A 24,268-nucleotide genomic window follows, 5' to 3' on the forward strand; every position below is an offset into this window, starting at 1 on the left:
GGGAAGTACAATGTTATCTAAATGTTTCTGTAATTGTGACATTTAAAAGGAATTATTATTAGTGAATAATTAAGACAATCATACACAATAAGAAGGCTATCTTGGCTGCCACAGAGAATTTGGAGGAAGTTCAAATCTCCACCCTAAATTGTATGTTCCCTATTTCAGAATCCCTTTTTTCTCACTACCCTTTCACACAAGTCAAGCAATCCTGCGGGTGCTTTAAATCATTTTTACTTACCAGCATTTTCAGAGTTTAAATTGCTGAGATAGATAAATGTAATTCTATTAATACTACTCTGGGGTTCCTCATATAAAAATCTGTTGAAAGCAAAAGCTTTTGAAAAAATGCTAAGGAAGGCAAAGTACGTTGTTGGCAAAGGGAAAAATTATTTTAGGAAAATTCAGGTAAAGCGGGTGTGACTAATCTTGCTAACACATGCAAATGTAAATTTCTCCTTTTCATACACCTGAAAATTTTAAAAAGTAATGTAGACCATACTTAAGAAGAAAAGCAGGCCAAACCAACTCCATACATGTAAAAAAAGAAGCTGGAAGTGATAAAATAGATCTTTTCAGAGACTTGCACTCACCATCCTTGCATACTGTTCCAATGACACAGACACCAGTGTCTAGGTTATAGCCACTTGGACAGCTTGTACAGTTTCTGTCTCCTTGGCCACTGCAATCCAAACAGCTGGCATCGCATCTGAAAGACAACGGCAGGAGTTGGCCTTCTGGCCTCACCAAATACAATGCTTCCTAGGACACCTCTTCTGTATTGCAAAGCACTTGTTTGCTCTTTCTAGAGGTACAAGGTACTATAATATTACTACTACTAATTTTGCTTATAAATAATGAACTACCCCTGCAACTCAGTCCTGTTTCTTTCCATCAACAAATTTCTACTCTAGAGTTTTTACTAGGCAGCTGTATTATTCTAGTGTGTTGCAACAATGCATAAATAATCAGCAAAAGTATCAAGCTGATGGTGCAAACATGTGCATGTAAAAGGCATGAACTAAGGCCACAGGACAGACATGACTGACATGACGCCCAGTCCCTTCACCACCCATCTTGCTCCATTGTCTTTTCATTACATATTGATTGTCTTTTTATGCAGAGCACACTGAAACACACAGGGATTCCCTTCCTGCCCTGAGCTTAGACCTGAGTCAACAACAAATGATTCCAAAGGGCAACAAATGATATTTGTTTAACAAAGTATGGAATAGAGAAAATGTTCCTTCCTTGCACAGCACAACTTTGCCCAAGATTTATTCAGCCATTTGTGCACTTGAGTCAGGTAAGCTACTCTGGACAGTAGTTTGGAATCCACCAGCACTATGTTTGTGAATATGCAGTGGAAGAACTGAAATGGTCTTTATAAATAGGAACTAACTTGCAATAAAAAAACCTGTAGTTTGATTGGTTTTGTTTGCTATTAAGAAATGCAGATCCTCTGTCAGATTTGTAAATCTTATGCTTCTATGCAAATCTGCTTACAGGCTCACTAAGGCTCACTTTAAAATGAAGGTCACACACACATATACCAGAAAAAATACTTTTATAGGACCTGTATGAATATAAATAATAAAATAATAATAATGGTAATAATAACAACAACAAAAATAATATCTTTTTCTTATTTACTTAGCATTAAGTATTTTTTTAAGTTTTGATGTCAACAGTGTTTTATCTTCTAATAAGTATGGTCATTTCCAACACAGTAATAGCTAATATACTGCCAAATATCAGATATATCAGCCACTGACCATACCTTTTGCAGCTTTTGTATCCACTTTCAGCAGAGTGATCAAGGTAATAACCACTGCTACAGGACAGCACACATCTTCCATCTTCCATAAAGTAACCCTGTGTGCAGTTTATACAGGCATCTATTCCAGCACCTTAGTCGGAAGAGAAATGTTTGGAAGGCAGGTACATTGTTAAAATAAACAATTACATCATTTCAGTGTATTTTTTTCTAAAATAAATGGCTGCAGTTCTAAAGCTCCCACAAAATCTACCAGTCATTATTCCATCCCTGGAAGAAAATGGAAGGCATTACTAGAAATCATAGTAGGTTCTACTAAAATTAAAAAAATAAAAAAAAGAAAAAAAGAAAAAGAAAAAAAAAGGAAAAAGAAAGAGGAATTTATGAACTCTTTCAATTAAAAACCTAGATTTCGATGCTAGTTGAAAGAAGTTTGCCATATTTGAAATGTAATTAAAAGCTACTAACAGAATGAAGGATTCACATGTAAACAATGATGCTATACTTTAAGTGTGCTATATAGTGGAATAAAATCAGAGGTAAAATCATACAGGAACGGAAATTATGCAGACAAATGTCAGTGGGGTACCTGCACATGTTGCACAGGAACGGTGGCATGGCTCACATTCTCTGCCATTATGGTATTTTCCTTCTTCACAGCGGATAGCACATCTGGTGCCATGCAAACTATCATAAAAAGGCAAAAAAGGACAGAGCAGATAATGGTAACAGAGGACAAGAAGATTGTGCACAAGCCAGTAATTCTCTTTTAATTAAAGAACAACCCATATATTATGCTTCATCAGCTTCCTTCAATGGTCATATTTCATAAATTTAGAGACATCAATCACTTAAAGAGGGAATGCAAAGCAGTTTTCCCCATGGTGAAATAAAGAAGCTGTTTACAAACTTTCTAAATACTACCAAGTAATATGGGACAGAAAAAAATAAACAATGACAAGCAGCACTAAAAATTTAGGCATGTAAAATGCAATTATCGAGGAATTTGGCACAGGGTCAGCATTAAAAAAAAATGCTAAGGGACTTGTTAACTGAATGCTGTGTGGCTCGTGAGATTTGTTGAGATTACAGATGGAGGTATTCTGCTTGCAGGCGCTTTTGAGAGAGCACAAAATATGAGTAACAAGTCACATTTTTATGTTTTCCTTGAAGTAGTTGTTTATTGCTTTCATGTTATATGGTGTCTATAGCAGTTTGTTGGGATTTGGAGTTTTTTTGTTTGTTTGAAAATAATTTTTTTAAACTAGGATGTCTCTGCCATGTTTACCATCTTCTGCAGAATCTCAGGATTCATCCAATTTAACACTTTCTCTAAAAATGTTCATCAGCTTCGGGGTTTCCCACTCTGAGTGCTAACCATGTTTTTACAGATTGGATACAGCAACAGCCAGGTAAGTTCAGCACCAGTGACAATTTTCAAGAGTGTATTCAGTCCCAGTTTAGAAAATAAACTAGGAATACAACAAAACTTCATCATAACCCCTGCTTTTCTCTTGTCTTTCCTCAGCAACAAACCTCAAAGAGCTTTACAAAAAACATATCATTATGTTTTTACAGATGGGAAAAAAATTTGCCCAGGTTTATTTAATGGGCCAGTAACGGAGTAGATCTGGAATTCAGGTCTCTCAAGACCCACTCAAGGAAGGCCCTGCTCATTGATACCTCTGCCAAGAAAATGCAGAAAGTATGGAACAACTATGGAATGTGAAATACATGTCCTGAAAGGCTATTAATCTGAAACAAACACACATTTTTTTAAAAATGTTGCCAAAAATGACTCTCTATTTGCTAAAATTGCCCAAGAAAACATGAAGGTTAGGTTTTAATTTTTTTTAGTAATTCAATTTCAATAAAGGAATTCAGCTATTGAGGTTCTAGAAGCAAAAACTTTTACTAAAAGATGAAAAACCACTTTAATGCAATAGGAAACCTCAGTGTTGAAACATTAACACAATACTTGTATTCAAAAGAATTCCTACAGATACTGAATACTGACTTCATATTTTTGTGGCACTAAGCCAGCATACAGTCTGCTGTGAACATTATATGATTTTTGACCTTTGCTACTTGGACCAGAATGTCATTCTTTATAAAGAAGCTTGAAATGTGTACTGCTGCTTTGTATGTTTATCTATAATTTTAAAGAATAATTAAGTTCTCCTCTGAAGGAAAAAAATCTCACCAGCTGTTTAAAATATGTGATCACTGTACTGTAATAGAATTGAGCCTCAGTACTTGAGGTAAGTGAATGGCTGGATATGTGAAGAAATACAATAAAGATAAGAAAATAATTTCTAACTACCAAATTAATAAATCAGAAAGATTAATACAGTTCATTAGCTCTACTTCTGAAACAATCCTTCACTGACATAATGTAGGTCAAAAATTGAAGAAGCCAGCCTTCCACATGACTGTGGCTTTTATGTTATGAAGAGCTATATGAAAAGCCTTCTGATATGAAAAGCCTCCTGATATGAAAAGCCTTCTAAAAATCTGTTGTCAGCCAAATAGACACACAGGATCAGTATTACAGACTAAACAGCATTGGAACAGATGAAATGAGGGCCATGCAAAGTTAAATAGCTATCTGATGTTCTTCATTGTGTATCTCCAGCCTTGTCTACCTTGTCAGATACTATGTTTAGCGGCATAGATAATTTCCTTACCTTAGGCCATGTTTGCACTCTGTGCAGATTTGGAATTCAACACAGGTCTTACAGTTTTCACTACATTTACGACAAACAATCTTATCTACAAGAGAAAAAAGAAAACAACCCAGAAAACCTTGGTCAGTTTTGTTTGATAAAATTGTATGAATATATTATTACATGACTTACTACTTTTTAGTTTGACATCAACATCAAGCTAGACTAAAGCAGCAAAATTCTCCCTATCATTAGCTTTTTCCATCAAATATCAAATGATTTACAATATTTCCATAAATCTGAAGTTATAGTTGCACCCCAAGAAAAAAATATGTTTTGAGGCCATTAAAAGTTTTTCATAAACACTTAAAATTTACATTCACAATTTATAATATGGACTTAAGTCACCTTCTCATATTGTAGTAATATGCACTAATAATTGCCATGTGTTCTGGAGACTGTCCTGCAATCTTACACCTTCCATGCCAGCAGTCTGTCCTGTCTTCCTGATTTGGTGCTAAAGACACATCAGCACAAACAGATCTGATCTTAACAAAGTAAATACATAAATTATTTAACAACTGTTTTTTTATCTCTGGAGATCCCTTCTTTAAAAAACCCCTTCTCTCTCTTCAGCCCTGCTGTCTTTTGACATGCAGTGAGTGACACATACCATTTTGAGAAGAAAAGCTCAATTTCCCCATTTAATCCTAAATTTTCATCTATCCATCTTAATTTGTACGGGAAGGAGTTCTCTTTACTGTAGTTTCACACAGTGAAAATGCTGGAATTAAGGTAGGACCTGTTTTTACTAATTCTCAAAAAAAGCACACAGCTTCATGCTGGAGAAAGCAGAATGTTAGGTACCTAGATGAACAAAGCTCCTGAGAACATATTTATCTCCTAAAGGGAGTCTAAAGATAACAGATGTCACTGCAGTTTTAAGTCCATTTGAATATATGTATTTTTGTTAGCCAAAGCTGGAAATTAAACACGGACAGTCTACTTGCCAATCACAGGAGGAAGCTGAAGGTACCTATCATGGCAGAGGTTTGCTGCTCTTGGGCAGTGACATCACTCTGGAGGTGCTTAGGTCTGTCCGAAACAGTATTTGCAGCCATGTTACATCTGAAGAGCCTATTTTTGGCAGAGCTCTGGTTCACTGGTCTTGGCCAGTGTCTCAGCTCTCACTTCTGGTGCTATATAATCTAGCTGAATGGGGAATCATGTCAGAATGGGTGCTGTCTGTCCCTTCCCCAAGTAGTGACAACCTTTGCTGTCCTTCAGCTGACTTGCTCTTGAACTGCCCTGGTTCTGCTACTGTTACTCCCAGGTACCCCCAGCTGAAAAGATATCCTGCAATAAGCATGGTTTTTAAAATAAAGGAAGATTATTCAGGACATTCTTGATCACGCTTGGCAACAATTTAATAAAAGGAAAAGGATAAGAGATCAACATACACTTTTCCTGCTCATAAGCATTCCAGCAACCTCCCCAGATGAAATTCTGTAGCCCATAATACAAAACCAACAAGAAATACTAACTCTTGTCCAGGTAAAACCCATCAGGGCAGTTGGTAATACAGCTATTGGTTACTTCATTCAGGTAGTAGCCAGATTTACAGGTCATGCACTGGTCACTATGGCCTCCAACACAGGTTTCACAATTGGGTGAGCATTTTTTACATCGTTTCTTGTCTGCATTGTAGTGACCAGGTGGGCAGGTCGAAACACAGATCCTGCAGACAGCAGGGAAGAGAAGGCAGAGTTGTTAATGAAATAGCCTGCCACCACATTCCTGGACCATGACTGCAAAGCAGAAGTATTTCTCAGCATTGTTCCTTTTCTAATGATCATGTACTTACTAAGATATAACCCTTCAAAGCACTGCATCAAGCTTATTCTCTTGCATTTATGTCCCTACGCATGCTATCTCACCAGCATATGTCAGACAGTCTACATTATAATTTTGACCATCTACATTTCTTCCTATCTTGTTCAACTAATCACTACATCAGCTGCAGTAGCTATGAGAGTCTATGAACACACATATATATAGAGAAAGTTTCTTAGGGAGAAAAAAAAAAGAGGTGGGGATATAATCAGAGAAGGGTTTTCCAAAGCTGTATTTTAAATACTGATTAGCTAGGATTTGGGGTTTTTTTAACTCCAAAGAAAATTTTTCAAAATCAGGGGAAAATTAATTATCCATGACTGTAATGAAGACAAGAGGAAAGAAAGTTAAGAGATATAAATAAGAAATCAATGAAGTGAAGTTTTTTTCTCTTGCTCTTACCTTGTGTTGTTTTTAGATTTGTAATAATAGTGCAGACAGTCAGTACAATGATCTGGTCCTGGCCCATCACACCCTACTTTACTGCATTCTGCATTGCAGGGACCTGTAATAAAAACAGAATACAGAGGGACAAAGGGATTAAAACTTCTCGTTTAAGGGACACCTTAAAACACAGGATTTTATTGCAGAATGCAATTACTCTGTTTCCCTCTGTTGAGGACTACACCTAGCACAGGTAGCTTGGTTTGCTACTTGCACTGTGAGCTCAAGATTGAAGGCAGAAGCTCCAGGCAAGGGGCTGTGCAGACCCTATGCATAAAAAACAACATACCATTCAGGTGACCAGACATGTAGAGACACAGCAAGAGCCAAAAGCCCTGAGACTTTCATGTTTCTAAAGGTACAAAAGCCCAAGGTTTCCCTTGCTCAGGGTCTCTCATCAGAGGCACTCAGCTCAAGCTGTTATTTTTTTATTTAGTTATTGCACCAAGATTAAGTTATTTTAAGGATTGGGAAGTCTGAGACTCTGCTATGGGAAAACTGGGGTTGAGCTAGTGAGGAAGCCTGGCTTGATTATGTGAGTGTGGGGTGTATGTCTGTGAAGGGGCGTTGGTCCTAGCTCAGGTGTTGAGAGTATGACATCCAGAGTGGCTCCTGGATGGTTGGACAAGGAGGTTTCCTGAATACCTGAATGATTTGACTTCAAAAACTCAGAAAAAAAAGCCAAGCTTTTCAAACAAGTATGACATTCTCATTGCATGTGGAAATGTATAAAGACCTCTATAATTCATAATTAGGAATGATTAGCAAAATAACTTCTAAAAAGAAGGACAACATAAACGATGAATATCATGATCAGTGGCTACTCTGGTTCCTGAGTGAGTATCAGCTGGTCCAAGTGGCTACCATGAGCCAATGGAACAGACACCAGGGCCCTGATGCTCTGTGCTCCTACATGCTACGAAAGCCTCAGCTAGTACTTGCTGATTCCCAAGTCCTTTGTATCATCTGCACTCATATTAGGTTTGATAATGCTTTGGATCTGTTCCAACTTATTATTTTCTATGATTTAGTTCTCACAATTTTTAAATAGATCCTTCCTTCTATGGGAAGAGAGAACCATCAAGTCTTGCCTTTATGCAGATGAACAATGACTGTGGGCGAAGTTACAACTTTCAGGATCCCTGATCTCTCCTGAATGAAATGTGTTGAGTTTGTTTCATGTAAAAGCTTAAGAAGTTTTAAGCTAGTGACCTTTACGGTAGAGATAGTAGTGTTTCATTACCTACCAAAACATGGAGTTCCGCAGCTGTCCATCTAAAATAGACACTGCACAACTGACATGCTATGAAAGGAGAATGGAATAACAGAAAATACTGAATTGAACTTTCTCCTCCTTTTTGCTGGCTAGAGATATACTTCAGATTCATCACATGGTACTGCTAATGCTGGATTACATGTAAGAAACTGACTTATTTTGCAGTGCTAAAAATCTAACTCTACTAAAGTCTAATGACAAGGTTGAAAAACTTCTGTAGGGATCAGTGAGAAACAACACACAGTAGAAGATAATGTTCTTCTCATATATATATGCATAAGTATATATGTAGCTTTATATCCTTATATGCAAAATAGTACATTCTTCATAGATTGTTAAGAGTAGCTTAAAAATACATAACTCTATGCGAACAAACTCAAATGCCCAACTTTCAATTATGAAACAAGTACTTCTCATCTTCAGTGAAGAATCCAATTCACTGAACATTTTACATGTGCCGATTCTCAGGTCATCCTTAAAGCCATTAAGGGTTCAGTAAATGCACAAACAGAGTAAATGAATATACACACCTGAATAGTCATCTGTTGCATAATCTTCTGTAGGGTCTTCAACTGGACTGGAGCGCACTCTTTCCACTTTGGAAAAATCATTTCTTGGTGAGTAAGGCTGGATGGATGTTCCATACAGTACTAAGGACCACTCTTTCAATTTGCCTGGAAGTTAAGTATTATAAAACTGTTTTCAGAACTACTTCTCTTCTCTGTGTCTTACAAAAGTATGTAACTTTTAAGCATGTTATTATGAGGAGGTATGGAAGACATTGCTTTTCAAGTAAGTGCAACAGTTGTTTTAATATAAGCTGAGAAAGCATATTTTCTTCTTCATATCTTCACACTGTATTTTCATTGCACTCCAATCTCTTGTAAATCTAGCAAAGGTTTGCACTATGGGCTGAACTCAATATAAACAATAAACAAAACATCTGGGCATACAGTTATTTGGAATATGTATATGGTACTGCATAAGGTGGTTTTGCTCTGGATTTCACTATCCCCTCAGAACACTATTTATTGTCCAGTAATTATTATTTGAGATCTTTTAGCTAAGTAGCTGTATTCAGAATTTTGACTTAAGGAAGGGATTTCATTGACTTTTAGGACACAATTTGATGAACAAGAAACACCTTCTCTTAAAATTTCCATGAAGAACATCACTGTCCCCCTAAAATCAGCATAATTTCTAATTTATTTGTGCCAATTATTTGGCAGATATATTACTCCACTGTCTGCAATCATCACTAATATTTTATCCTCGTAATATTTGAATGAAGACAGAAAAAAACACCGGGCCACCTGAAGCATTACCTGACTTTCTGGTAAGTTTTTTTGGGAAGGATAAAAATATAAAGGTGTATCAAGTCATCAGTTCATGCTATCCGAACATAAAGGGTGAACTTTCAGTCCCCAGCTTTCTCTTTGTACTACTAGGTGAAAAAATCTGGAGAAAGAGCAAAAGCACTCAGGCCTGAAATAATGCCTAAAGAAAAGATGCATAAAAACCACATCCCTGCTTGAAAAGGTGCAACCAAAGTTTGGTATCAGCCCATCATGTTAATCTGTCCTGGAAGAGCTAGTTGTAAATGTCAAATTTTCATTAGAACAATGAGAAATCAGAGAAGCAGGGAGAATTTGAATGATCCTGTTTTGGAGGATGTTTTGTGGTTAAAACTCTTCACAAGGAGAACTTATTATTTAATAAGAAATGTAATCCAGGTATGACACTTCTCAAGAAAATAATGTAGTATACTTCATGTAAAATTAAATTCAAGCAATCTTCCTCTTCTTTCATTTTAATGATATTCAGTAACTTGAAATATTATTCATTTGGACTTTTCAATCAATACAATCAAATTAATTTGACCCTTTCAAGTGATTTTCTGTATTTTTCCCAGTGTCATCTGGTAGCCTCCACTGACATGACAAAGACAAGTATCTCTGTGCTTGTACATGCATACTTCTAGCAGTAAGCAACAATAACTAAATACACTACCTGACAGATCATAAGCTAATTATTTTTAATAGTGCTTTATTTATATACTAGGGCTGAGGATGGAAATCTCTGTTATCTCTATGTCTCCTGCCAATCCAATTTAATCTTTTTGAGACAAAAATTTCTACACTTCATATGAAACCTTCTCTGTTGTATACTCAGTTTTTGAGTAGAAACTGCAAACCAGAGACTATATCATGTGGCAGCTGTGTCACACAGTAGCTTTCAACTTTTCACATCTGAATTATTATTTTCTTTAAAGAGACATTTGATCTTGATTTAAAAAATTAACTGCTGATGAATCTACCACACGTGCTGTTATACTGTTGGCTAATTACCTTGGTGGTGAAACTGGATATACTTTGTTTTCAATTTCTTTTCCTACCCACAGACATGTAACTCCTAAAGACCCATTGGATTAAAAATATCCAAATAATGCATTTTCTTCCTCTAAAGACATGTGGGAATCAAGTTACATCTCGATGTTCCTTAGACTGATCCAACTATGTCCTTAATGGCACTTTTCTTCTTAAAATGAAGTCACACAGGGAGATAATTTTCAACCAGCTATGCAGTCATCTCTACAGCCCTTTCAAAGAAACATCTTCTTCATACCCAGTCCCTGCCTTTTTTTGTGTTCTAAACCACTTCCAGAGTGTACAAATCATAATACATTGGATGCAATTAAAAAAATTTGTTTGTTTTGCTAAGTTATTCAGATATTTTTATTCCCATTTATTATGAGCCAAAACTCACTCAAATAGAAAACCACAAATTTTTCTATTTCTCCCAGAACACTGGTAAAAGTATTTGCAAGAACCTACTACAAATAACCACAGGTAAAGATGCTCCTAAGGCACAGCACACTGCATTCAGATTTTACACATACAGAAGATCTTGTACTAACATCACTGCAGGAAGGGTTATTACTCTGAATGCATATATAATGCAAAAGGACAGCAAGGGGAATAATGTAGGGTCTCTCAGGAGATTAGTTGCCTTTTAAGAATGGTTCAGTAAATAAGGAGGGGAAAAATTCATGTGACTTGCCAGCAAATAAATTAGGACTGCCTCAAGGTGGGTTTAACTTGCACAATGAAAATATTTCAATAACTATATATATGCATACACACACACTTTTATAATGAATAAACAAAGTATGCCCATTTAAGCCAAAATCTTTCTTTCCCCATTTTTGGCTGATTCCATCAGGTAATCTGGCTAGAATAATCCTTTCCCTGCTTGTATTTAGAATGTGTAACAAAAGTCCCATGTTGTATCTATAGAAGAAAGGGTATATTGCAATGTTTCAGAGCAAACATAAACTCTTCAGAATTAAATGTAGAAATCACATGCATTACTATTATGAACTGGACTCTTAATTTCTTTTCAGGTAATAGATATGGCATTACCTTGCTAATGCAGGGAATATGATGACACATTGGGTCATTTTAATTTGACTACAGAAAAATGGTGACTCTAAAGTATAAGACCTTTCAAGAGCTGAGCAAACACATGCACAGAACACAAACAAGAAACAGGCATGATGATGATATCAGTGTGATAAACTGCAGGCTATGGTGATAAACTGGAGAGGCACCATGAACTGGAGAGGCACCAGGCATAAATTACGTTTAAGCACCTTTTGTTTACTTCATGTTCTCTTCAGTGCAGAGACTAATCCCGATATGCCCAAACAGCTGAATTTATCCACCACTAATATATGGCAGGCACTTCCAAATCTTTTTGAACAGAAGAGTTACTGGACAGCTTTCATCAGAGGGCAACCACTGCTCTAGAAAGATGGGGGATACATTACTAGACAGTATACAATGAACCAGGATCCAAATTCACAACCACACTGCATCTTGTGAAAACCAAATGCACATAAAAACCAAACTAGTCTCAAGCAGTGTTTCACATTGTGGTTAAAAAAAAGTAGAGGATAAGCTCTCCAGCAGGATTTTTTCAGTAAATCAGCTTCCTCCACACCCCTAGGTTTTACAGACACACTTTCTCCCAGTCCCCTAGCCTTCCTGTGCCTTTTCCAGAGTTGCATCTTCAGGCTTTAGTTCTGATGGAGGAAAGGAAATCAGTTCCATTAGATTAGCTACTGTAGCACTGAGAGAGAATAGATAATGTATTGAAATCAATAAACCTATACAACTATATATGTATTTGTAGGGTGTAGGAGTGTGCAGGAACAGACCTTGAAGTGTAAAGCTGGAAATGTAGCAGGCCACTTTGAGATCATCCTAGTGGTGAAAAGCCTGTACAATATAGCTGGAGGATTGTCCAGAATAAAAGTTTGCAAAATGGCTCCATGCTACCTCTTTTTTAGTGCAAGGTGTGTGTCAGGGAAGAGGGAAATTGCTGAAATGTGTTGCTCTGTGGTTGTCCTTCATGCCTTATTGGAGGAACCAATGGGTTCCAGTACATACAAAGGTGAAGAGCTACTCTAACTTGTCCTTCACACCAAAGATGTTCCTGGATGTGTCAGGAATGACAAGTGTAAAATGGAGTTGAAAATACTTGATTTTTGTCTCTTTTCAGTAATTTGATTAAAATTAAATGACTTATTTGCTGCTTAATACTTCCCTGTCTATCAAATTCTAAAGCATTGAAAATTAAAAAAAAACCCAAACACAAATCCTCCTCCTGAATCTCGGACTAGTTTTGCTTATACTCTGTGGCTGCTTTTCCAAGCACATTTAGTGAGTACTCCTTTTTAGTGTACTGGAAACCTTGCATTTCATTTAGTGGTGCATTTAACATTGTTTGGTTAAGATCAAACCATAGCTGGAAAGCTATGGTGATAAAGTGAAATTTAAAGCACTGGCAATATTGGTGTTTCCTTTCAGAGCTCTAGGGGAAGATAATCAAGATTCTCAAAATGCTGCACTTAAAGTTAACCACATGACTATACAGCTAACATTTAAATAACACTGGCCATGGTGTAAAAAGTTACCAGAGTCTAGAAGATGTTTTCTGCTCAGAAATTTTGAAAATCATACTTCATCTTAGTTCTCATTAGAAGACCATATTGACCACATATTGTGTAAAAACTTTTCAAATTTGGCTTATGATGGCTGGTTTACTATCTTAAAAAACTAAACTCAGGTTATGTAGACTAGTGAGTAGGCAATAGGACAATAGATTTGATGGCTGGACAAAGAACCTTTTTTTAAAAGTTGAGACTGGCTATTGGAACATAACACAGCCAAAATAGAGTAGAAATAAAGAATCAAAAATTCTCATTCAATTTTATCAACAGTGATTGAGTGAGACTGATCTGCATGTTAAATTTTTTTTAAACAGATCATCTAAAAAAAACACAGAAATAAGTTCAGAATAAAAGTGGACCATGTATCTTAAAAGGTAAATAACAGTAACATAAAAATGAAGAGTGTGTTGATAACAAATTTAGAATAATGCTCTTTCCAGCTATGGCTTCATATTAAAATGTTCATACAGATGTTCCAGCTGTAAATAAAAGGTGGAAAACAGCAAGCACTTTTCAGAATTCACACAGCTCACATAAATGTTAGAGTCCTACCTGGAGTCTTGAAATTTCTCAGCTGAGATGGAGTGTCACAGATTTCCAAGATCCAATCGCCTGCTGCTTTTTCACTCCAGCAGTGAGTAGTCATAAACTCCCAGTTTTTGAATCCTTCCATGGAATGATCAAATAGCCTAAAACAAATGATGACATTATTTCAAGGCAAACATTCTTTTTTCCTGGGGAGCTATGCCTCCAAGTGTGCAAACTCTTGAATAATAACTCTTAATTAATCAGCCAGTTTGTTCATCTGTACCTTCACATAACATTATTCATGATGGTTCTCTCAAATGTATTACAAGCACATTCAACAGTTCTTTGTTCCTTGATGGAATAGAGTCTTTACATGCCATCATGTTTTTATAATGAAAAAGAGAATGGCAAGCAAATTCATTGCAATAACACCTTAATTGCTAATGCTCTTTAATATGATTTGTGGGTCTTGGAAAACCTGCATACAATACAGAATTCCATTGCTTTAACAGCATGATGTAATTATAAATAACTTGTAAGCTGGAAAATCTCAGTAACATTTATTTTTGGCTTTGGATTGGAATAGTTAAAAGGGGTTTAAACCCAATAAAAACAGTAAGTTTAAGACAATAGTGATTCAATACATTACTTCTTGTGAAGAAGTAATATGCAACTGAGACATTGGTCTCAATCCTCAAACAACCAAGGTATCACCCTCTTCAAACACTTCACAGAATTCAGTTTGGGTAAAACTGAGAGACTAATGGAATCTGATAGTTTAATCAAACCAATACCATTACCATAATTTAATTACTTAGATTGTGGCTGAAGACATTAGATCTTAGGCCTGGATTATGATAATTTCTAGTATAGGGGGACCAATTTCAGATACTGCAATGTGATTGTGATCCCCTGTGAGACAGGGAAGGAGGACCCTTCCTGGCAGGAGATTAGACACAAGCAAATTTGCACTTTTATTTAGTGTTCACAGTGTGTTGCTTGGTACCCCAAAACTATTGATGAGAAGAGCACTCTCAGTAGGACTGTTGCCTCCAACAAAATCACGTGGCTCAACTTAAAAATATATATATATAACTATACATTCACATATATGTATTTTTGTATATATTTTTGTGTATATATATTTGTGTTTATATGTTTTTATTTATAGATATTTTTGTGTATATATACACATAGAGATATGTATACATGTCAATTTATATATGCAGGTATATACATACATATGTGTGTGTAATATCTATCACTATTTAAATTTGATCTTTGTGTATGAAAGCTCCACTGTTAATAGCTGCAATTAAATATTTTTAAAAGACAAGAATCTCTACAGCAGAAAATCCAATGGATTGAGAATGCTTTTCCATAAAACAGAGAAAAGCCTAGCATTAGACAACATAAATATTATATTTTAATTCATGTGAATCTTTTCTTTTCTAAGCTAGTTTCAAGCTTTATTCTCAAAAGGTTGTGAAATTCAGCAAACAGGAAAACAGGATGCTTGTGTAGGTACATTCCTGGTGAAAACTGTCACACTGGATAGAAATAAAATGCCATAGTTCTTGCTGGAAGCTTTGGTCAGTCAGAGGCATGGGGTCAGGTACTGTGTCCAACACTTCTTGCAACAGAAACTGTATGGACCTACAGGATTATAGGGCTCATCCAAAACCTGATTTTCACGGTCTCATTTCAAACATAAAATCACAGAATCATAGAGTATCCTGAGTTGGGAAGGATCATCAAAATCCAACTCCTGGCGCTACACAGGACAGCCCCAAGGATTACACCGTATCTCTGAGAGCCTGCTCCAGTGCACAACCACCCCTGGATGAAGAATCTTTTCCTAATACACAGCCTAACTCCCCTGACACAATATCAGGCCACCCCCTCAGATCCTGTCACTGGTCACCACAGAGGAGATTGGTGTCTGCCCCTTGGCTCCCCTCAGAAAGAAGATGCAGACTGTGATGAGGTCCCCCCTTAGTATCCTCCAGGCTGAGTATGTCAAGTGACCTCAGCCACTCTATGTATGGCTTTCCCTTCTGACCCTTCACCATTTTTTCAGCCTCCTTTGGAACTCTCTAACAGCTTTAAAACCTTCTTACATTCTGGTGCCCAAAACTGCCCCCAGCACTCAAGGTGAGGCTGCCCCAGAGCAGAGCAGAGCAGGACAATCCCCTCCCTTGCCTGGTTGGCAATGCTGGGCCTGATGCACCCCAGGACATGCTTGGCCCTCCTGGCTGCCAGGGCACTGCTGGCTCACGTCCAACTTGCCATTCAGTTTGGGCTACCTTTTCCCATTTTAAATGAATACCTATAATAGTAGTCTAATTTATTAGCACTTATAAAACGAAATTAAAATATATATTGGGATTCATTTTCACTGATAATTGTGTGAGATTTTCTTCTGCTACAGTTCTGTGCTTCTGTGTACGTGCCTGTAAGTGTATATGTAGACATATTTTGGCTGCAGAATGGGCCTATTTCATGTCACTGTTAAATCAGTTGTGTGAATACAGCAAATCTCACAAAGGTATGGTACATACCATTTACTGAAATGGTAGAAATTATTACACAGTCATTATCCAGAATTTGCATGCAAGTATGCTGTTCAATTTAAGTTATGTAGGCTATTTCCAACTGTTATTTGAATTGAGGTACCATTGTTTTCTGATAGTTTATGTATTACTTTCTAAACACCTTATCAATGCAACAAGACACCAGTATTTCTCTTTGCCATTATAGCAACTAAATTATATAGTATTATGCAAGTACTGTGCAATTACAAATTTGTATTCACTGAGGTCTTGTTCATATACATTAGAAACACAAGTTCCTCTTTATTTTTACTGCATTTAGTCTGATATTTTCCATATTACTTTCTGGATAACTAGGTGCGTCTTGTTTTGAAATTTTAAAGTGTTGTTGGATATCCATTTTAATAATTCTTTTAAGTAATTTTGGGTAGAAGAGAAAAAAAGTCCACGTGTCTTGTTTTTAAAAACACGGTTACCTACAATATTCTGTGACTGGAACTGTGAGCTTTCATCCATGGAAATGGGGAAAATTGGGTCATATTATTTCTGAGAAAATTTACTGTTTTTTTTTAAAGAACACCTCTTTGAGAAAGATTTGAATTTTATAAAATAAGGTCTAAATGGAATCTTTCAATGTATGAACTGTGTTTCCACAAAAGATTCTAAAAATAAGTCAAAAAGCTACAGACAGGTCAAAAGAATAGTAAAAAACAAAGTAGAAACATACTGACTCTGAGTCTGTGTACGTATTTTGGACGTGCAAAATTGTCCAAGTACTTTTGCTTTGCTTTGTTTATACACTAAACTGTCAAATCAAAGAACTTATGAGACAATGCAGGGATTTCACTTTCAGTGAAATAAATGAATGAAATGATCAAATGTTCAGAGGTACATTCCTCATTCAGAAATAAATGCATAGGATCTTTTAAGGAACATGCAGTCAGTCCAGAATTTAATTTTGTAATTTGTCAAAATTCCTATCAAAAATGCACTTATGACACAGATTATCTTGGATTGATAAAATTTAGTACATGGTCTGATGAACTGCTAATTGACTATTACAGATTATTATAGACTAAAATACTTAAACAAGATAACTAGAATAATCTGATGGTTTTTTATGACCATGATCATATACCTGTACTTGTGAATGTAACATGCTTTTAAAGACCAAAGTGATTAACAACATTTGAATTTTCAAAACTTATTTGCTAACATAACCACAACAGAATGCCAATTCTGTTACTCAATTACTCAGGGGACCTTTCTTAGAAACAGAACACTCAACATGGAATGGATGTTACTGCATGATTGACTAGATAATTATAAGCTGCTGCCTACAATGAACAACAGCATTAAATTTAAAAAAAAACTTGCTCTTCTCTTTCTAAGGAGTTTTATGCCATACTCATACCATATGTACGTCTAGATAAGAATATATGTTATACAGTGTAGAATAAAACGACTATTTTTCTTAAAACAAATTCAAGAGTCTTGATCTCTTCCACTGCCACCACTTCAGCCTAAAAATTGCATAACCTTTCTCTTCAATAACATAATTTAAGCAGAAATATTAATCTGTAATCAAACTTTAGACCCAGTGGAAAGCACTTAGCCACTTTCTAATAGCATTAAAAAACCCAACAAACAAATGTCTCAGCTTTTCAGCAAAGAATCTTTATATTCCTAAATGCTTGGAAGAATTTGTTTCAATTTTTAATTTCATGTGAGGAAAGGCAGTGAAGGTAGTGTATTTGTTTAGCAACACCAGCATCACCCATTATGAACACTAAGAAGTAAACACATAAAAGGAGCTTTTTTTTCAGTTATCAAGATTGTTTGTTTCAGCTGCGAAGGTGCAGCTGCACCTGACTGACAGCAATGGTTGTACACTGAACTCAATGCATTAAGAGCCTGGAAACTGCACTAGCTAGTGGCTGCAGCTGCAGTAGAGTAGCTGTAAAGAGGTAAGAATTTTCTTCTCCTACAGCAGCTGTCTTTGTTATGATGTGCTCCAGCACATACAAACTGGCAGCCTCATGGGCAAGTGGTCCTTGCCCAGAAGTCTGCACAGCCACCAGACTTCAAGTGCGCTTACAGTTTGAAGAGACTATGTAGTGCCTTCCCAAGCTGCGCACCTGAAAGTGCTTTGGTCAACTATTCTCTTTAAAGCAGCTCTTCTCCACAGGGTTGAATCATCAGCTCCCTGTGAGATGTAGCCCCTGAGAAACTGCAGACAGCTCAAACTGATATAACCAAAGCTTCAGTCAGACCCTACTGCCCATCTGCACTGAAGTATTCGGAAAAAAGAAATGGTCAGAGATTTCAGGCATTTCAGAAGTTTTCTTACCTACATGTGGGAGATCACTTAAAATTTATGGATTTGGAGCTAAAGAAAACATATTTAAAGTATTTGCATACAAACTTTTTTTTTTCATTTCCATATTACACCTGGTTATCACAGTTAGTTTTATGAAACAATGGCTATCTCTGAACTATCATGATAAAGTTGTTTGGAGTAACATGAACAATAGTGTACAATCCTGCCAACCTGAAATAGTGGCTAGTATGGCAATCACCATCTTTAGAGGCAGAGTGCTTGCCCCCAGGAGCTACACATATCCACATTAAATGATCCATCATTACTTTCAAACATGTCAGGCTGAGGAGCTCCACAAACTCCACTGGTCAGCCAGCTGCTTGGTAGTGGGATATCTATTCATAAAACCCACAAAGGAAAAAGAAAAAATATATAGCTAACATGAATGAAACAAAACATAGCAAGTATGAGTTGGGAGAAATGGTTTTCCAAGAACTGTTTCACCCTGTAGACACAGTACAAGCACAGGGTTATTAGCTCATTGTGGACTTAGATTACTACCACATCAGAGACCTTTTCAGTGACACTCAGCATGAAGTTGGCCCCTATGTTTCATCATATTAGGATTAAAATGTTACTTTTCTTTAATAAAAGAGCATAACATGCAAGCTGGAAAAAAGATACATACTTATAAAGAAAATTTTCCCCTATTTCAGATCATTTTATGAAGCAAACAATTGAGTAAGATTAGATAAGAATAACTTGGATTTGGTCTAAGAGTTCTGCAGAGGAGGATATTATCAAAATTTACTGATTGTCTAAGGTTTCATGATAGGAAAAAGATGGTCATGAAGATACATTCTTTTGTTACTGAAGAGAAGTATTATTAATACCAGGTCCATATAAGCTTATGAAGCTAGTGGCCTGGAAAGTTGCCACCATGTGGATGAAATATTTCAGTTACGCAGTTCTAATGGCAACAGCTGCTTTAAATTTAAAGGGCAAGAATTAAATAAGCCATGACTTCAGTGGGAGACAAATGGGCCCTAAGTTTGTTTCTCCTGCTCCCTTTGTATCTAGCTTCTCCTCCATAGCCTGCCTGTAGTGAATGTTTGTTAGAACTGACCTTGGTATGTCTCAAAAAACACTCAGAAACTCACTGCCAAATCCACTGGCCAATTGTTTTTGGAAAGAGGATACTGTTCCCCTTTGGACTTAACTCTAGCCTCATCCTCACACCAGCCAATACACTTCCAGCCTGTATTTTCCTCTAGTGCAGTGCATCCAATGTAATCATGTTTAGTACTTTCCAAACAACAAAGCAGATGTTCCCTGTAATGCAGATTTTGAAGAATGCACATAAGGCTTAAACCAGTGACAGTGTTATCCACCAAATGCCTGCAAAGGAATCCACATCATCTCAGACTAACAAGTTTTCTTACTGAAGTCATTTTAAGGGGTGCCAACATTAAGGATAAAATATGCAGAAAAAAGGCCAAATATTGCCTTGAGGGACCTACTTGTCAATGCACCAGAAATTACACACAATTACTTTTCTTCCAGAATTGGTGGAGAAGTGCACATGTAAAATATACCTTTTGCACTTAAAAACATTTTACCAAGCAAACTGCTTCAAATTAAACCAAAATGAGTAACTGTAAAGCAATGGGACTTCCCTGGTTTCAGTAAAAACTGCTGGTATTGCTGCTATTAATCCAGTACATGTACACTAAAAAGTCTTGTATATCTGAGAAAAACATCTCAGTCAGGTAGTAGCAATGTACAACAGCCTCTGGAGCCTTTGCCTATAGCAGAAAAACCAGACTATTTGCTGCCAATGTATCTCTGCATGCATGCCTATAAACTGAACGCATTTATTCACTGACATTCAGTATTATTGATACATTAAAAATCAAATGCCTCATAACTAATTTTTCATACTAGAAAATAACGTCCCATTTCAAGTTTTAGTTCATAACATTATGCTAAAACATATACATTGGCAACACACAGCATACTCCTAGTGTCAAGAAATTATTACCTCTAAGCTGTATGACTTCTTACAGCAAGGACAAATGAAGTAAGCCTTGAAACACCATTTCAGAAACCACTGTGTTCATATCCCTCACTTTACCCTAAGAAAGGCCTCATGAAGGCTCTAGGTATTTGAGACCTAGAATTTGCAAGATACGTTTATCCCTAATATTAGAAGCCCGGAGTTGTTTAGTAACCCATCAGCCCAATGTGATGGCAAGTCCAAATATTTCTGAAGTTTCCGTGGGAAGGGAATTTCTGGTGAGATTCTATGAGCTCTGTCATGAATAATTTGTTTCCTGGGAAGTAACAAAACGTGAAAAGGCCTTTCAGGTTTCTTTGTTTTCTGTTTAGTCTTCTGATATTATCATATAAGAAAGAGCTGAACATCCTCTTATTTTATTACATATATTTGCATACCCTTTCTCTTCTGTACATATAGAAAAGAATTATTTTTAAGGTGCAGGGGTTACAAAGACACTGATTGAAATAAATTTTGTACCTATCCCACACACCAATCATCACCAGAGGTGAACTGTGAATCCTGGAATGTATTTCCCACTTGCTGTGAGTCAGCTGCAGCACATGAGAGCCTAGAGCCAAAAGTTAGCTGTGTTACGACCACTGGGTTTACACAAGATTGTTTTGTTTGGATACCTAGTTGGATGGCTTTCATGTTTTTTCATTTTGAACTGAGGAGGAACTACTGCATGAAAATGGAAGGGAAAACTAAAGAAGGATTTCTTCAAACAGAAAAACAAAACCCTGTTTCATAACTAATAAGAGAAACCTGTCTCACACTCGTTAGCAGAAGACAAATTCTTTATTCAGTGCAGTAGTGCAGCAGGAAGACATGGATATGTGTGCCTATGTGCTTTACTAGCAACCTATGACAGCACTCACAATGGAACACAGGAGATATTCTAGAGGACCCCAAACTTCCAGGACAACTTCCTCTCCATTTGGTGAATTAGTGTCTACAGCTTGAAGAATATTCTCAGTTTACCTTTTCTTTTAATTTAACATAATCTCTAATGAAAATGTGTATTCACAGTTCAATCAGAACCAAGTCCATTTGACCTCTACCTGTCTCCAAAACAGGCTCTTGGTTTAAAGAGGAAATATAAGTCCTTCTATCATTGAGATAGAGGAGGACATGCAAGTCTCCAGAGCTAGATTATGAGCTTTTCTGGCTGAGGAAGCATGGATGAAAAGCAGTCTGGAAAGCAGGCCACTCTCAATCTGTTAAAAGCCCTGAAGAGTAGGACTAGGGATATTAATTTTGTGAAGATTTAAGCATGATGGCAGAAGAGTTCTCACAACACAGGTTTGATAGATGGCCTTTTTTGCAGTTTCTGATACATAACATCAGTAAACATAAACTTTTCTTTGGGAGCCATCCTCTATGTCTAGCAGAATGGCAGTCATCTACATCAAGTGATCAAGGAACAAGAATTACCTATGGTCCCATGACGAAGAAGATTTCTAGCTAGTTGGAGAAGTATACAAGCATTTCTTACTGTAAATGTAACTTATTTGCATATTTGTAACTGGTGTAAAATTTGAAAAGTTTTCTGATGTTTCCTAATGCTTAACCATGTCTGGTAGGAGGTGGATGACCATGGATTTAGTGAGATTTACATGGGAAAGACTGCCAATATTTTCTTTGAAGAAAATTTCTGCTAGTAGATCAGAAAAATAGAATCATCACCGAGAAGTCTTCCAGTTTGCTAATGATTCCCTCCACTTATCATTTGTTCAATGATACATTGGACAAAGAGATACTTGTCTGAGTTCAATAAGAAGAATACAAAAGACAGTTTGACACACTATGACAGTTTCTCCAAAAACATAACGTAGAAGTGACAGGATGAGGAAGAAGATTGATCTTTCTTAGTAGCTGTTGTAAAAATGGCTGGACATTTGAAAACAAGTATCCGTCATTGAATTGATGTCTAACTTTCAAAAATTTTTGAAGGTGATGGCTAACTTTTAAAAGCTTTAATATGCAATTTACAAATGAACCCTTTAATTTCAAGTGCTAGTGCTACTTTTCAGCGTTGTCCTACTATGAGCCTTTCATAGATTAAGTATGTTTATTTTGAAGAAAAGGATTTGGAAACAGGTAACATCAGGGGTTTAAAAAAATATTGTAAATATACACTATTCTATCTGATTTTCATTGCTATTAAAAAAAAAAAGATAAGAAAAGAGAAAAACGAAAAATAAGTAGCAATATGTAGAAACACTTTGATTCAGCTTCCTTATGAACACTCAATCTGTTTTCTTCACATTTTCCAGCCATCTAATAAATGGTGAGCCACACAAGAACTATTGAAATTGACTAATCTTTGTCTTGGAGTTCAACAGTTTTAACTCTTCTGAGTACTGAGACTGTACTCTACTCATCTCTGAGTTCATTTGTACTTCACTCTGCCCATCTCTCCAAGAAAGTGTAATTAGCCTATGTCTTCTAGTATCCCCGCTGTAATGACTTGACTGCTCTTTGCTGATATGGACATGTCTATGGAGGCTCTACATGCTGACTGTACTGTGAAATTCGGTTGTCATACTATACCTGTTGGCCAAGAGCTGTGACCTAGTTCCAGAAGGAGAAGTTAGGTAAATTGCCAAGTCTCCACGTCGAGGGTGAGTAATAGTGATACGTACAACAACATGCTCCAAGTAGATCACATGGTGGTTAGGATTATCTGAACAGCCAGTGGCTTTGTAAATTGAACGGACAATGCTGTCAGGTCGTATTGTTCTATAACAGAAGCACAGCAAACAACATTAGCATTTCTTGCTTTTTGTGTAAAATACACAAACCCATCTTTTTTGCTTAGAAGAGAATGATGGTGTTGGATAACTGTAAAGTCAGTAGCCTATAATCACTAGTTTTGACATGTGCTTCCTAGCTGAAAATACCACTATAGTGTAATTATTTCACTGCAGATAATGGCTAATGGCAACTGCCTGGGTTTCTGTTAAGCACATACACAAGGTAAAATAGGAATAAGCCTTTGGGACAGAGCATTGTGGTAGATTAGTGGCCAGCTGAGAAATGCTGAGATTGTCATGGGATCACAGCTGGCTTCTAAACCCCAGGAAATGCCTGGCATAGCTAATCCTAGCTTATGTAACAGCAAGTACTACATGTTAACGGTACCAAAAGGCATCTGACTCAGCTGGTTTAAATTGGCATGACATCCTTGCAGACAATACCAGTTACAGATCAAGCCTGTCAAATATACTTAGCAAACAATATTGTTAGTGCTTTGGAAGTCTGCCTTATGCTTGATGCTGCCTCTATGTCCATTGAGTACACATAACAGAGTTTTGCTCTTAAGCCTGGTTCTACAGAGACCCTATCTTAGCAAGTGAAAAGCAGTTCAGTTTTGGCCTCTGAACTAGAGACCCTCCTAAGACCATTGGAGAGACACATTATCATACTGTTTCAAAAGCATATTTGCTTTTTACATCCTGGACTGTTAAATCTGTCTCTTCTTGCAAAGGTGACTGAAATGCATTCAACCAAATATTCTTTGATGTATCATCTACATAAAAATCCATCATTACCCAGTCTGGACTGTTTTACACCTTCACCTTCTGCGATGTTCTTTAAACTAGGGCCTTTTCCCATGCACTACATCTGTAAATGTGACAGACTCTCTAGTATGGCTTTAAAAATGATACAATATACACAATGCAAGCGAGGGGTAAATTATAGCCAATTTTTTTCCATAAATTTATGCCAGCAAAAG

At 36.6% G+C, this 24,268-nt stretch overlaps 1 protein-coding gene across 2 annotated transcripts in view; it reads right to left on the minus strand.

Annotated features, from left to right (window-relative positions):
* The window catches only part of PCSK5 (proprotein convertase subtilisin/kexin type 5), a 227,476-nt gene that overhangs the window by 56,453 nt on the left and 146,755 nt on the right, over positions 1-24,268 (minus strand). For both annotated transcript variants that reach the window (XM_036402993.1, XM_036402994.2), the window contains exons 12-20: positions 23,083-23,271; positions 13,623-13,759; positions 8,587-8,730; positions 6,739-6,841; positions 5,988-6,181; positions 4,465-4,549; positions 2,367-2,464; positions 1,781-1,910; positions 594-709 (exon numbers count right to left, since the gene is read on the minus strand). In XM_036402993.1, the coding sequence (XP_036258886.1) occupies positions 594-709; positions 1,781-1,910; positions 2,367-2,464; positions 4,465-4,549; positions 5,988-6,181; positions 6,739-6,841; positions 8,587-8,730; positions 13,623-13,759; positions 23,083-23,271 (1,196 nt within the window). The remainder of the gene's footprint in view (positions 1-593; positions 710-1,780; positions 1,911-2,366; positions 2,465-4,464; positions 4,550-5,987; positions 6,182-6,738; positions 6,842-8,586; positions 8,731-13,622; positions 13,760-23,082; positions 23,272-24,268) is intronic.

The sequence above is a fragment of the Molothrus ater genome, chromosome Z, assembly GCF_012460135.2.
Source record: "Molothrus ater isolate BHLD 08-10-18 breed brown headed cowbird chromosome Z, BPBGC_Mater_1.1, whole genome shotgun sequence".
Classification (NCBI taxonomy): domain Eukaryota; kingdom Metazoa; phylum Chordata; class Aves; order Passeriformes; family Icteridae; genus Molothrus; species Molothrus ater.